The sequence below is a fragment of the Uloborus diversus genome, chromosome 8, assembly GCF_026930045.1.
Source record: "Uloborus diversus isolate 005 chromosome 8, Udiv.v.3.1, whole genome shotgun sequence".
NCBI classification, from domain to species: Eukaryota; Metazoa; Arthropoda; class Arachnida; order Araneae; family Uloboridae; genus Uloborus; species Uloborus diversus.
In genome coordinates, this window is record NC_072738.1 from 78204812 (window position 1) to 78221754 (window position 16943).

General features: G+C 32.7%; 1 protein-coding gene across 1 annotated transcript in view; it reads left to right on the forward strand.

Moving 5' to 3' along the window:
* Positions 1-16943, forward strand: part of LOC129228439 (cubilin-like) — a 93391-nt gene that overhangs the window by 58160 nt on the left and 18288 nt on the right. The window contains exons 14-16 of the mRNA XM_054863120.1: positions 11519-11761; positions 12680-12802; positions 15971-16222. Of these exons, the coding sequence (XP_054719095.1) occupies positions 11519-11761; positions 12680-12802; positions 15971-16222 (618 nt within the window). The remainder of the gene's footprint in view (positions 1-11518; positions 11762-12679; positions 12803-15970; positions 16223-16943) is intronic.

The window sequence follows — 16943 nt, forward strand, 5'->3', positions numbered from 1 at the left end:
AAAGCAGAATTAGTAGCTCATATTTACGTAAAAAAATTAATTTAATTAGAACTAATTGTGAAAGTATGATAATTAACTAAAATTAATTAAATCATTGAAATTGATAGAGCAATTAGTTAGAATTAGTTAACAAAAATTTTATATTAAGTGGCAAAGAAATTATTGTCAGTTTATAAAGTTAACATTAAACTAAAAGTTATCCCATACTAAGTTTCCAAACATGGATAGAAAAATTCCATCACATAAGTTTCCTCTGGCGTCTAGTCTTTCATATGCTACCATTAAGGCGCGGATGTGACTGGCACAGAAAATTTTTACTCCGAGTTTCCACTAGATGGAGACATTTGAGCTCTCTGCGATGAGAAACTGCACTAGGGGTTTAATTTTGTAAAGTCAAACGAATACCTGAGAGATCTTTTACCTGGCGAGTAATGGAATGTATAATGAATGAAATTAAGCATCTATGTATTTTTATTTTAACAACATTTTGGAAAAAATGTAAATAATTGCTTTTTATGAATGTTTTTTTATAAGGTCATGAATAATTTGAACATTTTTGGCAATTTTCCTCCAACGTTTTCAATTTGATGCTTCATTTAAAAGATCAAGAGGAGGCATTGCACCCACCTATCTCACCATCAAACACGAACTCTGTTTATTCTGCTGATACAAAACAACTTCTGTGTAAATCATTCTTTTTCAAATTAAAAAAATAATTGTAAACAACTACAGGGAAAATGGCAATATGCTCTGTTACGAATTATCGCGACAATATTTGATTATAACCTGTTTACTTTACTGTCTTTATTAGCAGTAAGCAAGTGTCAGACTCGAAAATTTCATAATTTGGAGTCAAACGTCAAATTTTGATCATCAAAGTAGTCTTCGTCCCGTTTGCGATAATACAGCAGCATCAAATTAGATACATTTTCAACAATATGTATGCATAAAGCTAGCCAATTTTTGGAAACAAAACTTATAGGTTTCTTATAGCTTCAGTTTGCAAATTTTTTGCTCCTCAGTCATCTGATGTTCCAAAGTCTAAAGACAATCTTTTGTAAAAACTGTTAGAATAATTGTGGTTAAAATCCAGTAATGATTTAAATCAATCTTCCAAAATTAATATAACAATGATAACACTTCTGATTCCTTCATTTTCAAATTGGTATAACTTCCATTCTAGGAGTAATTTTGTAATCATTCTGTATTCTCGAAAGCATATCATATTTCATAACATAGGTATTGACTTTTTTTTTTCGTTCTTATATGTGATGTTAGTAAAATATATTCTAGTGCAAGTATAGCAAGTAATTTTAACTTGAAGAAATTAAGAGTTGAAATATGTATATATAATATATATATATATATATATATATATATATATATATATATATATATATATAAATGGATGTATGTTTGTGGGTGTGTGGGTATGTGTGTATGTTCCTTATACAAATCCACAGTTTTCGTCGGATTTCTTCCAAATGTGGCACAAAGGTAAATTGTTGCTCATGAATTCATCTAGGCGGGTTTTTGGAATTTTAAAAAGACCCAAAGAGGTCTAATTTCATATTTTGAGTCATAAAATTGTTCTTTTCTGCACGAACGAATTTTTGTATAATAAATTTAGTCTAAATGAAAAGTCCGTAAAAAACTGCCCTAGATGAAGTTTCTTCAAAGATTAACTTTAATCGTTAAGTTTGTGAACCTTGGTTTAAACCAAATGAAAACGGTTATCAGCATATAACCACCAGGCGCTATTTCAAATGCAATCAACACAAAACGTATCCTGAACGACGGCCGTCAATGCCGCGTAGCGATGAGCGTTAAAGCATGTTTGGCGAGAACGCCGTAGATGTAAGAAATGATGCTGTGTACATCGTTTCTTAAACTGCGACCTACGAAGCCCCAGGGATCCATTGATGCTACTCATGGTTCTACTTAATTTGAATGCTACCGTTTAATTATAATTTTTAAATATTGTTTACTTATAAAATCCACAACAGTAAGGGTTGCGTGTAATTTTTGATCAGTGTTTTTCCCATTAATAGCAGAGAAAGTACAAACATGAATAAGGTAATAATACTGCATTCAATATTGACGTACAATCTTCGACTGTTTCAGCATTAGAATACTTTTATTAAAACCTCATCTATTTCAATCTTGTAACAGAAATTTAATGTAATGTTCTATGATCCTTATGAAACCAATTTGCAATCTATAAATTTTCTTTATACTATTCCTTGATTTACGTCGAATCTTTAATTCGGTTCAACTATAACCGATAACCTAATTCGGTTTAATAGAGGTCGCTCCAGGCTGTCAAAAAAATGGAGTAAAAGTACTAATAAAGCAAATAAATTGCAAAATAATCATAGTAATGCATAAAAGCGCATTCGGAATTTATCTTTTAAAGGGGAGGGATGTGGTCAAGGCTTCCCTACATGTATCTATATATATAAAAGTGGATGTACATTTGTGTGTGTATGTTCCTTCTATAAATCCACAGTTTTCGTCGGATTTCTTCCAAATTTGTCACAAAGGTAAATTGTTAATTAGGAATTTATATAAGCGGGTTTTTGGAATTATAAAAAGACCCAAGGTGGTCTAAATTCATATTTTGAGTCATAAAATTGCTCTTTTCTACACGAACGAATTTGTGTACAGTTATGAATTTAGTCTAAATGAAAAGCCCGTAAAAAACTGCCCTAGATGAAGTTTCTTCAAAGATTAACTACTGTCGTTAAATTCAGAAACTTTGATTCAATGGTTTGCAACTTATAACCACCAGGAAATATTTTAAATGAAATCAAAACTAAAGGTATTCTCAAAGCTGGCCGTTAAAGTCGATTCGCGATAAGCGTAAAGCATGTTTGGCAAGAAAACGAAATCGAAGTGCTGCTGTTCAGCGTTTTTTTTCCTGCAGAGCAGGAATGCATTGCGGTCTCCGACAGTTCTACTTACTTTGCATGCTTTCTTTTGGTATTTCCGTTGCAGTAATGGTAGAACGAAGTTATAGATTAGTATTTCCCACGTGACCAACCCAGAAAGTACCAAAATCAGCTCGGTACCAATAATACATTCATTATTCATATACAAGCTTCAACTCTTCAACAATTTAACATTGGATGGTCCTAAAAACCAATATGCATATGTTCTTTATACTATTCTGATTTACGTCGGATCTTTACCTAATTCGGTTCAACTAAGTTTAATCGCTAAATGCTAACAAAGAAAAAGAGTAAAAAATACAAAATTCGCAAATAAATTGCAAAATAATTATATTTGTGCGTAGGAATTTGTAGCGTATCTGGAATTTGTTTTCCAATGGGGAGGGAGGGGATGGTTATAACGTTTATTACATGCACATAAACTACCCTACTAAGATTACCAATGCGTGCTAAAATTAAAGGTTGTGCACCTTTTTTACCCGCAAAACCACACGAAATATAATTCGGCGGCATTCATACCGTTTGGGAAGGTTGGAGTTTTAAGTTTGGAAAAAATGCAAATAAATATTAATTTAAATTTAAACTGTTTTAAACTGCAAAAAATTGGTAATATGAATGGAAAATTATCACTGTAATAGCTTAAACTCTCTTTAAAGGTATAGGGATAAGGTGAAATACTTTGTATCTCATATGTAACCATAATGGACGATTAAGTGCTGTAAATGTATTTGAGACGTAACTATTTTCGATATAGATAGCTTTATGTTACTTGCTTAAGGTTGGTTTCACTCACAAATGAAATTCTTCTTGCTGCTGGGAGGGGGACTAAGAACAATATTTAGGAGAAAGTTTTGAATTAAATTTATGGATTAGAAAAATTTGAATCATTTAAACTTTAAATTTTTAAACTACGTTTCGAAACGTGAAATACATTTCGTTTGCTTTTAAACTGTGGATAAGGAGAGCAAAATATGCAACAAGATTATGTAAAATGCAAACAAAAGATTTGTCTGTTATCCAGAGTTAAGTACAAACAAGGCATTTATTTTTCAAAAAATTTCACGGGCTGCAAATAATTAAAAAACAAAATCTAACACGGATAGTGACCAAAATGCGCACGCTTACTTCTTTCTCTGTAACGTAGTTTAATTGAAGGTTTTTAAATAGTGTGTTCAATAAGTTCACGTGCACCCATTCCCATTTTTAATGTTTTACATAACTTAAAATAATGACTGTAATGTAGTCAGTGGACCCACTCCCACCTCTCACAACGACTGTGTCTCTATAAATTAAAATTTTGATGTTCTCAAAAGAATACTCTGTTTAAAGCAACTAACTTAAATACGTGCTCTCTCTACCTGAACCAGTGTGCGATATCATGTATAACATTTGCGGCAAGTATTACGTTTTAAAAATTTGAACTAAAACTTAAATCTCGACAAATTTCAAATCGTTACAAGACATTAATATTACTGTATAACTGTCATTTTTACGTACAAAAATAGAAATTTGACGTCAATATCTATATATATATATAAATGGATGTATGTTTGTGGGTGTGTGGGTATGTGTGTATGTTCCTTATACAAATCCAGTTTTCGTCGGATTTCTTCCAAATTCGGCACAAAGGTAAATTGTTGCTCAGGAATTTATATAGGTGGGTTTTTGGAATTTTAAAAAGACCCAAAGAGGTCTAATTTCATATTTTAAGTCATAAAATTGCTCTTTTCTGCAAGAACTTTTTTTTTCTATGGTTATAAATTTAGTCTAAATGAAAAGCCCGTAAAAAACTGCCCTAGATGAAGTTTCTTCGAAGATAAAAACTTTAATCGTTAAATTTGTGAACAATGGTTCAAAGCAAATGAAAGCGGTTATCTACATATAACTACCAGGAGCTATTTTAAATGCAATCAACACAAAACGTATCCTGAACGATGGCCGTCAATGCCGTTTAGCAATGAGCGTTAAAGCATTGTTTAGCGCGAAAGCCGTCGATATAAAAAATGATGTTGTACATCGGCTCTTAAACTGCGACCTACGAAGCCCCAGGGGTCCATTGATGCTACTCATTGTTGTACTTAATTAGAATGCTACCGTTATACTATTATAATTTTTAAATATTGTTTGATCATAAAATCCACAACAGTGTAAGTGTTGCGTGTTTTTTATGATCACTGTTCTTCCCGTTAATAGCAGAGAAAATACACACATGAGTAAGGTAATAATATTGCATTCAATATTGACGTCCAATCGTCGACTGTTTCAGCATTTGACTACTTTTATTAAAACCACATCTATTTCATCTTTACAACAGAAATTTAAGGTAATGTTCTATGATCCTTATAAAACCAATTTGCAATATATTAATTTTCTTTATACTATTCCTTGATTCACGTCCAATTTTTCAGTAATTCGGTTCAACTATAACCGATAACCTAATTCGGTTTAATAGAAGTCGCTCCAGGCGATCAAAGAACAGGGGTAAATCTATTTATATATAAATAGATGTATGTTTGTGGGTGTGTGAGTGTGTGTGTGTGTGTTTATGTTCCTTCTACAAATCCAGTTTTCGTCGGATTTCTTCCACACTTAGCACAAATATAAATTGTTGCTCAGGAATTCATATAGGCGGGTTTTTGGAATTTTTAAAAATTCAAAATGGTCTGAATTCATATTTTAAGTCATAAAATTGCCTTTTTCTACACGAACGAATTTGTGTATAGTTATTAATTTAGTTTAAATGAAAAACCCGTAATAAATTGCCCTGGATGAAGTTTCTTCAAAGATTAACTACTATCGTTAAATTTAGGAACTTTGATTCCAAGCTAATAAAAATGATTTGCAACTTATAACCACCAGGAAATATTTTAAATGCAATCAAAACTAAAGGTACTCTCAACGTTGACCGATTCGAGACTAGCGTAAAGCATGTTTGGCAAGAAAACAGAACGAAATCGGAATGCTGATGTTAAGAGTTTTTTGAATAGCTGTCTCCGACAGTTCTACTTACTTTGCATAGGAGAAAGTTTTGAATTAAATAATGGATTAGAAAAATTGAATCATTTAAGTTTTAAATTTTTAGACTACGTTTCGAAACGTGAAATACATTTCGTTTGATTTTAAGCTGTGGATAAGGGGAACAAAATATGCAACATGATTCTGTATTTTTTTTTTTTTTAATTTCGCTGCCTGCAAATAATTAAAAAACAAAATCTAACACGGATAGTGACCAAAATGCGCACGCTTACTTCTTTCTCTATAACGCAGTTTAATTGCCTGTTTTTAAATAGTGCGTTCAATTAGTTCACGTGCTCCCACTTCCATTTTTTATGTTTTACATAACTTGAAATAATGACTGTAATGTAGTCAGTGGACCCATTCCCACCTCTCACAACGACTGTGTCTCTATGAATTAAAATTTTGATGTTCTCTAAAGAATACTCTGTCTAAAGCAACAAACTTAAATACGTGCTCTTTCTACCTGTATCAGTGTGAGATATCATGTATAACATTTTCGGCAAATATTACGTTTTGAAAATTTGAACTAGAACTTAGATCTTGACAAATATCAAATCGTTACAAGACATTAATATTGCTGTCTAACTGTCATTTTTACCTACGAAAATAGAAATTTGATCTCAATATAAGAAAATAAAATGTGGCTGACGTGCGTCTTTTTAGGCAAGTTGCACTTATCCAATTTTACTCCATGGCATGGCACTAATGAACCTTGGAAAGAGCGAGCAGACACATTTTGTAAAGTTTTTTTTAATACTAAGCAAACTTTTTCTACGAAATATGCTTGCCTGAAAACATACAAAATAACCTATCACTTGATACCTTCATTCGAAAAACATCGCCAAACAAGAGTGTTATCGTCTATTAACAACACTGACTGAATTCTTTATTTTCTGTACGGTGGACTACCTGTTTAGCTTTTGGACATTGAAGATGATTTTAAATTAATCTGAAAATATTATAACTGTGTCCAAGAAGGCTTTTTTGTATATATTTGTGCCTGATTATAGGGAGTGATTTTTTTTTTTTTTTTGCTAAGCTCACTACTCTTTCTTAGGAACCATTTAATGATTTATTTTCGAATAAATTGTACGTGGAAAGTACTGTTACATTTTTTTAAGTCTTGGGGAAAGAAAAACCTACAAAGGCGGCACAACGCTTTTCTTTCGAAGCATCACGTAAAAGGTTGTCCCACAAGACTTGCAAAAGACAATCATTTGTCTTTTCCATTTAGACAATTTAGATATTCTCATTTAGATAGAATTCATTCATTTGATAATCCAAAATTTATGTTGCATTAAAAAGCACCCGGGCAACGCCGGGTAGTAAGCTAGTATATATATATATATATATATATATATATATATATATATATATATATATATATATATATATATATATAGAAGTGAAAAACACAAGAAAATTTACCTCGCATTCACCTTTTTTTAATTATTTGCTTGTAACGCAGTAAATAGCAGAGATTTTCACCTGGTAATTTATAGTTGAATGCACATTTCCGTTTTTGTTACGTTTAATGCTACCTTCGCAATTTACTAAAGATGGATGCATAGATGCTTACTAAATAATTCATCAGTACAAACGCGGTAAATAACAATCAGAAAACTTATTTTAAGGAAGCAAATACAAATATGCTTTACTTGAAAAACGGAACAACATCGAAGAAAGATTTTTTTCCTTCAGTTAAAAATGACTAACGACTCTTCTCTTGGGACCATAGACTCACAATTCAGTAAGATTTAAAAGTACGAATTTCAAATAATTACTTTTAGATTACACGTGTTAATATGGCCGAACTTGCAAACCTGATCACAGTAAAATATTCGATTAATTTTCAATTTCATTCTTCGCTTTATAAAATTTTGATACAGTGAAAAGTAATTTTGTTGCATCAACTTCAAATTTTATTTATTCACTTATTTTACCTTCAAACTCAAATTCTTTTTGGGCATTTAATATGTTTCATGGTCATGTTTAAATATTGGGTGCAAAAACATCCGTGGAAAATCTAGTTTGTTTCTCAGAAAGGAGAGAGAAGTTTCTCAATGTTATCTTGAGCTAAATAAGACACAAATATTTAAAAAAAAAAAAAAACTTTTTTCAGGATTACAGTTCAAAAGTTGTAAGCTTCTGGGGACATAAGTAATCTATTATTGTTAAAAATAAATTGAAAGTTTAAGTAAGAGAAAAATCAAAATATAAAATGAATCTGAAATGAATCACCTCAAAAATATAAAGAGCAAATATAAATTAATTAATAATTAATGTTCATTTTTTCTCATCCTTGAACACACGAAATGTGCAGAATTTCTTTTTCGTTGCTGTCTGAACTTGATTTTTAAATGGGAAAACACCCACATTAAAATATAAAATTGCTCGTATTGTTCAGAAAACTTTAAAAGGGAACTACAACTTACCCAGTTTGTGTAAACTTAATTTTCTTCTGATTACAAATTTGTTCCAGATATGTTTCCTATATGTGTGTGGTAGAAAAATACTGTGTGTTAAAACAGAAAATAATAGGAATTTCAATTACTGATTCAACAGGAATGCACCCTACTCTGGCTGTCCTTCGTGCAGCATGTGTCTTGGAAATCAAGTCCAAACAAAAAAAAAGAAAGAAAAAAAGAAAACCATGCCAATGAGACGGGGTACGGTGAAAGTGACAATAAATGTTTGTTTTCAATTACTTTGCTGATGGCAATCTGGTGGATCAAGGGAAAGGGGCCGAATTTCAAGGTCACAACCCAGCTGAGTTGAAAGAAAAAACGGAAATTCATCATTTTCGCACGGAGAACGCGACACAGCAAAAGATAAGCGGCAAGAAGGAACTGCAGTTTCACGAGGTTCCTGTGTTCTGAATTGTTTCGGATGCGGGAAAATTGCCGATTAATGGGAATATTTAAGGGGAAAATACCGGGTTTCATAAAACTTTTCTCTTTTGAAAAATTTTTGTTGACGTGAAGTGCAACAACTGACAAAAAGCAGCCGGTGGTCTTTCGGGAAGGGGGGGGGGGGTGGGTCCGGACCCCATGGACCCCGCCCCCCTTGGCTACGTCCTTGTTCGCAAAGATTTAAATCGTTAATTAAAAAGAAGCAGATTAAAAACGCATTATGAGCTCCATTTTGGAAACAAAGAGCACCCTTTCCCCGGGTTTCAAAATGACTTGCACCAAATTGCTGAGCCGTAAGGGCTAAGGAGCTCCTGAGCATTGGAAAACAGCAGTTTTGTACATTAGAAAAAGGTCGCTTTCATATATTCGTGGTCTTTAGTAATATATTTTGCTTTTTAGCTCGATGGTTGAATTGAGATGGTTGAATTGAGTTGAGCCCAAAATTTTCCGTTAAAATCGAAACCCTTAAAGTTTGTGAATAAGAAAAAAGAAACATGCGAATCGAAAAGACGTAACTATTACAGCGCCAAATAAGTTATTCCATCAATAATTTTAATGGATGTGAGATAATTCGAACTTGATTTTTAACGGCTTGTAACTTTTTTTCCTTTGGAGATAGAATCTTAGTTTTTCGACCATAAGTCGAGTTAGATCTGGAGTAAAAAAAGCCGCTCTTTCCAGTGGTGTCCGGAAACTGTGGGACAAAAGAGTGAGTAGAAAAAGGAAAACTGTGGGACAATTCCTTCGCTTTTTACTGATAGATTTAATAAAGAAAGTAATGCCTAAATTTTAGCTAAGGCTAAAACAGTTCGAGCTAAAAACGTAAATAACTCCCGCCGTATATAAGTTAGAGCATTAAAATAAATTGCGTAGAACGCGGAAAGTTCTACCCTTTCCAACGATTTATAATATTAATACGTGCAAGTAATTTTTCACCTCTTTAATAGGCAATAATGTTCTATTAAAGCGATTTTTGAGCTTAAAAAATTAATTCGAATTTTAAAAAATAAAGCCCCAGGTGCACAACCCTGGGGCTCGAAGCAATATTGTACAAAATTTCAAGGCTGAAGGTGCTATAAGGTCTCCTGGATGCAGGTCCGCCACAGACTTCCTTCCAGAATTTCTTAGAAACCTTACTTTAATCTTTATACATAAAGGGCTAATCTCTGTCCGGATGTCCGGGGTAAACTTGAAAACTACTGGAGGGATTTTAACCATTTTTTTACCATAGATAGCTACATAATCGGGGAGCAACTTAGGCTATAATTTATGGCTAAAAAACTTAGTTTAAAAACGTCGTGATGGAAAACAGTAAATGTCATGTAATTTCCACACCAAATGATTAAAGATTAAACCCATTGTTTCGAAATTCGTTGTCCTACAACAGCAATATTAAAAGTAATCATAATGTAAATTTTGAATCAAGGCCTCGCTGGAGCAAGCATGACATTAATTGCTTTCTTAGCAATTGCATTCTTATCTTTATACAAAAAGGGCTACTTCTGTCCGGATGTCCGGGGTAAACTTCAAAACTACTGGACGGATTTTAAGCATTTTTTTCGCCATAGACAGCTACATTAACAGGGAACAACTTAGGCTATAATTTATTCCCAAAAAACTTAGTTTGAAAAAGTTATGATCGAAAACAGTAAGTTTCATGTAATTCTCCCATTGAATGATTAAATGTAAAACCCATTGTTACAAAAATTCGTTACCAACAACAGCGATATTAAAAGTAATCATAATGAAAATTTTGAATCTAGGCCTCTCCGGAGGAAACATGAGTTTAAAGTCATTCAAACGTTTGGAAACTCTACTTTTTGCACACTTAGGGAAACATAGTAGAGAGGGTTTTTTTTTTTTTTTTTTGTGTGTGTGTGTGTACTATTTAATTAAATAAAGAGCAAAGTTTTTTTACTGATCTTTGTTTTTGTTAGTTCATATTTTGGAAATTCTTCAAATTTTTATGTGCTTCAATTCATGCTTTCGTTCCTAAATGAATACTCGTTCGTTCTTTATACTTATTGCTATTTTACTTTTATGGGTAAGGAAGAAACTCGATTTTTAATCACGTCAAAGCGGTGTGTTTTGAGTTCTTTCAGTTTAAACAGAAAACGAAAGAATGTAGCGATTGTTTCTCACAATCATTACTGACCCAGGCAACGCCGGGTATTTTTGCTAGTTTACTATAAAGAGATAACCTCGTGTAAAAATTGCATTGTCATAAAATTTTTTATCTTGTACGTGTACTGTATCACTGGTATAAATAAATAAACATCCAAAGAAATCACCGAAACCGTATTGCAATAATGAAACAAATCGTGAGCAATTTCACCAATACTGTCTACTCACCTATGCTTGATATGGAATTGGCAAATGCCCAGTTAAGACGAGTCTAGCTGAATGAGAAGGGGGGATGAACAGTTAAATGCTCGTATTTCAGTCATCTCAATGCGACTAGGCTACCACACATCTGCATAAGAGGGTATTCCTGTAAACTAATAGATGCGTCCATTGCCGCCTGTAAACCGGATGTTAACCTTTTCATCTTATCGGTGGGCACACAGTAATAGTCCAATCCTGTGAAATTATTACTCCCCTAAAATTAATGTATCCTTTCTTTTCATTTAATTTCAGCTTCCTGTGACGTGACCATTACCGACGAGAGGACAGTCATACACAGTCCCAACTATCCCGACGATTACCCACCGGACGCACTGTGTGTGTATACTATAACACGGCTTGACCGGAGTATGTGCCAAGTCCAGGTGGAGTTTCTGGATTTCGACTTAGAGGAAGTACCTAGCTGCACATCCGATTTCTTTCAGTTGCAAAAGAACGGAGATAGGTTATGCGGCGTACGACGACCACCACCGACAGGTAAGCAAAGTTAGACTCGATAATGATGAGGGGATTAAACGATTCCATTTGTTAAAAAAGGGGTGAAGAAAGTCGGTTTTCTTCGCCATTAGCGTTAAGTCCGACCACGTTTGCCGTAAAAAAAAAAAAAAATGGCAAGCAATCAGTTAAGTCGATTCTATCTAAATCAGTCTGGGGGGAAGGGGGGAATGAAAAATTTGATGCGCGTGCTTCGTTTATTTCGAAGTGTCTGCTTCGAATTCGGTAAATTAGTTTCCCTGTAAACTAAATATTAGGCCTTGAGAAGGTTACAGTATTCATTAAAAATACATTTCGAAATAACTGCACAATTTACAAACTCTTTATGTACTATTTAACTATTTTTATTATCACAATACCGTTTGAGTGATATTTGCGAAAAACCAATTTTTCGACATTTGGCCTTGTATACAACTTTTAGCTCAAGTGGGGTCAATGTTCACTTTTGACATTTCATTTATAATGTTTTATTTAAGGTCTGTGAAATGTTCAGCTTTTTACAAATTTTTCTGAACTTTTCAAGTTTTTTTTTTTTTTTTTTTTTTTTTTTTTTTTTGTCTAATTTGACATTGCACAAAATTTTTAGCTCAAGCGGTATCGATGAGGACTTTTGACACTTCATTTATGATGATATATTTAAGGTTTGTGCTAATTTTAAACTCCATGCGAGTTTTTCCGAATTTGAATGTCAATTTTGACTGGACTACATGTGGATTTACTTCAAACAAACTTCACGAGAAAGAAACCATTTATAAAAAGAAAAAAAAAACGTCCTCGAAAACTGCTAGGAGTCACAAGCCTGACAAGGACACAAATTCATCGAAGTTTTTTTCTTTTGGATATTGAGTGCTACAAGTATAAATTTAAATGTTTTAATTGAGTGTTTCTTTTCTTTTGCAGTTATTTCTTTTGAAGGCGATTCCGATATTCTGCGAATGGTGTTTAGGTCTGATTCAGTCAGTCATCGTAGGGGTTTCGAAGCACGTGTGAGGCAACTAAGAAACTCTTGCTACAGACCTGTTGGTAAGTACAATTAGAAAAGCTATCTTTCTTTTCTCAAATTAATACTGATTTTTCTAAATGTTTGTATGCAAATGATGATGATGAGGATGACGATAATGTTGATAACAGAAAAAAAATATGACAATGATGACCGATGCAGATGATTATGATAATATCGATGAAAATACAAAGGAAATAACAATAATGATCATAATACAAAGGAAACAATACTGATGATAATGCAAAGGAAAAGCAGTATCGTCATTAGTAAATACAGACTGCAAGAGAGAACACTATTGTGGATAGACACATAATATTTTTAGGATGTATGTAAAAAAACTTTCTTTTTTAAATTTTACATCCACAAGCACATTCTAAATCGATGAAGAAGAAAAAAAAGTGTCTTGTATTGCATAATTTCATTCTGGGACAAACTAAAAACTCGTGGGACTGAACTGAACTTAATTCAGTAAAAAATATTTTGCTGGGTATTATTACAGTAATAACGATAGAATACATAGAAATGCAAATCTCTTGTTGGGTTGGTTGCAAAAACTAACAAAATAAGTCTAAAAAATAACCCAGTGTAATGACAGAAAATATTAAGTGACTAGCCGCGTGCCCGGCGTTGCACGGGCTACTTAAAAAATGAAAGAGATGTCCAATTGATGTTTTTGTATTACTCTGACATCAGTTTCTAAAGCGCTAAGGAGTAAATAAATACGCGTAATGCAAGGTTTGCAAAACACCAGTGCAGCATATTTTTGGCAAAAATCTCTTTAACGTTAATAATGGTTTCAATGACACAAGTTATTAGTATTTTTAATTAGCACAAAAGATGAAAATATATGCATTATCAACTGTATAATCTGTGATTACATTAAAATGAATTACATCTGATAGACTATATCTGAAATATTTGTGTACAATTACAATCAGCTTTTTACATAAAATGACACACACTTTTTGGTTGATTACCTGAAACTAAAGCACAAAGACTAAATAAATACCAATAAGCATTAATTTAATACCAAGACATCAGATTCCAATTTAGCTTTAGTTAAAATCCTTAAAAAATCCCTTCTTTTGTTCAACTCTGTTTCACTTAAAGAAATTCAAACAATCTTAATTTAACATGTTCTTTTAACGATACAAACTGTATTTCAAAAATAGACACAGGAAGGAAAAATAGAGTTATTACAATTCGAAAACTCAGCCATGTAACGGCATAAAGTCCTACAAAATAAACATAATTAATCGCACATCCTAAATGTACCAAAATATGAGGCCGGTGAATGATAAACTTACACTACAATCAATAAACATAGCTAAAGAAACAACTTTCATATGCTGAAAAGAGTTAAGAACGTTGAATGTAAAAAATAAAAAAAAGACAGACGATAAAATAAAGGCTACCAATTTTAAACTAATTTAAAATTAAATTCTAGATGAAAACGTTGATTTAAGATTTGGACAGCAGCCAAAAAGAATATCTTTTAAAACAATTATTAGAATTTTACTTGCTCACCCATATGCAAAATGGCAACAGGAAAGAAATAAAAATTCCTGAATAACGTTATGTTAATTAACGTTTTAATTAATGTCTCCGCTAATTAAAGTCGCACAATTACGAAATTGGTCCTATTGTTTTCTTTGTAAAATTTCGAATTGATCGGTATTTCGTTTGACTCTCGATTCGCAGCGGCTCTCGAGAAGATAGATCTTCAGACAGACAGACAGACGGACGCGAACAGATTTTAATATTATAGTGGATTCCTTTACTGTAACAAAGAACTTCGGAAAAATTCGTTCCACTTTTTAATGCACCAAATACAAGAAAACTACTTTTGTGCTAAAATAGTACTACTGAACAAATTGAACAATTTCATCTCCTTCTTTTTTTATCCCAGAAGCAATTAATTGGTTTTTATGTTTGTGCATTTGAGAACAATATTACACAAGCTTTGCCTCGCAATACAGTGCCTGTAAAATAAGAAATATCAACGTCAAAAAACACAAATTGCCGATTACTGCAGTAACAAGCATTATTGCAGTAATTAATTTGTTGTTTTTGACGTTGTTATTTCTTATTTTACTTTTCGGCACAAAGGTATTTATTTATCTTATAATGTCTGTGATTGAAAAGTTAAACGAATTGATGTATTAGATGTTTAGCAGGAGTAATTAAAAATTTTAAACAGAATATGAGAAGTCTTGATTTGAATCAATAATTACTGCTATTTGTAACATAACTATACAGAATTTTATTTCTATAGATTTTTATGAGTGAGTTTTAAGTGAATTTTGAGAAGTACAGCTTTCAAAAGAGTCAAAGGAAGAAAATGTGAACATGTTTTTGAATAGAATCACTACAGCAAGTTTCAAAGCTTTAGAAGATATTTTTTAGTTCGCTTAATAAATTTCATATTGGTGTTCCAAAAACTGAGTTTTGGATGATATTCAGCAATGATAGAAGAAAGAGGACTATCCCACTTAATTATATTAGAATTGAAGTCTTCAAAACATTATTGTAGTCCATCTCTTATTACTCAAAAATAGAGATAACTTTGTGCAGGAATTTTTTCGAAATTGAAGACCCAAAAACTCAGTTTTAGACGATCCTTAGGTGATATCAGATGGGGTTCGGGGGATATCTCCTGAAAATTTTTAGAGATTAAAGTCCAAAAAGTCAATTCTAGGATACCTTTGATGACGTTAGAGCAAGGGATGAGGTTCAATACACTCCTCGGCAATTTTTACAGATTAAAGTTTCAAGGCAAAAACCTCGGAATATTAGACGACCTTCCATGATGTTAGAGGCAAAGGTTCGAGAATGTAAAAAGGGTAGTAATAAAAATCAATCGTCCCTCTTTGAACAATTTCTGGATCTCCCTTGGTTAAAAATTGTCTGGTTTTTTCCGTGAGATAGATTTACGATAAACCTCTTAATACTTATAAAAGTTTAAAAAACGGAAATGGTGATACATGGTAAGTAAGCATTAATAAGAGGATGAGGTTAAAGAATTCTTAATTTTGCATAATATGAAACAACTGTTAAAAATATAGTTACCAACCACGCATTAATGCAGTCCTGTGTTACGAGATTCGATATCGTGTCCAGAAATCAAAATAACGAGAATAAAATACCTTAAAATTGCAGTAAAACTTCAATTTTATTTTGATTTGCAGGTCCGGCGAACTCCCGACTGTGTGGATCTTACGCAGATCCCGTGACCTACATTCAGAGCGAAAATTTCCCACTTTTGTATTCACCGAACACAGACTGCGAATATAGAATAGTTCGAAGTTCTTCGGACATCTGCCAACTGGAACTTTACTTTTCTCATTTCGACGTGGCCTCCGAAAATTCTGCTAATTGTGACCGAGACTACTTGGAAATCAAAGGAGCGAAGTATTGTGGGAAGAGAGATGGCCAAAGAGGTATGTGTATCTATAGTTGGGGCAAACCTAACCTGGCGCGGCGGCATTGTGAAGGCCACACAGATCCTAATTAAAGCATTACGATGGTACAGGTTTATTTAGTCCCAACTATAGTTTGCTTTCTTTTAAAAAGTATTGATTATTTCAAATACTAAAATAATGAGTTTTTTCATATCCGAGGTTTTGGAGAGAGTTATTGAAATCTTCAACTTCAAGGTGGTTTGGTTCAATATTCTTAAGTCGATAGCTATCTTTTTACACTTTTCATGTTATAAAGTGTAAAAAATTTTTGCTCATGCAATTAAGTTTTGCAAAAAGGGACAGACAAGATGATTGAGTACTTTGTTAGCTAAACTTCTGATTTCAGTCTGGAAAAGAAGCCGAAAATGACAGAAACCATTTTCTTCTTTGTAGATAACTTCCTAAGTTTCACTTTGCGATTGAGTGTACTCTATTGCAGTTATTTTTACTTATTTTGTACTTTTTAACACACTAATACCGCAAAACCTCACTTCGAGAAAAAACACCATGCAAAATGTTTGTCGGAAAAAATAAAGACATAGTTATCACATTTAGCTAATTATCTTCCTTTTCAGAAGATCGTCGTGGCTGGGTGGGACTTGTCCTTTTTCAGAAGTTTTCTAATAGAATCTCTACTCTTGGCAACAGTATAACTTTTTATTTTTCAAGTGATTAATTAAAAAAAAACATGATGTTGTTT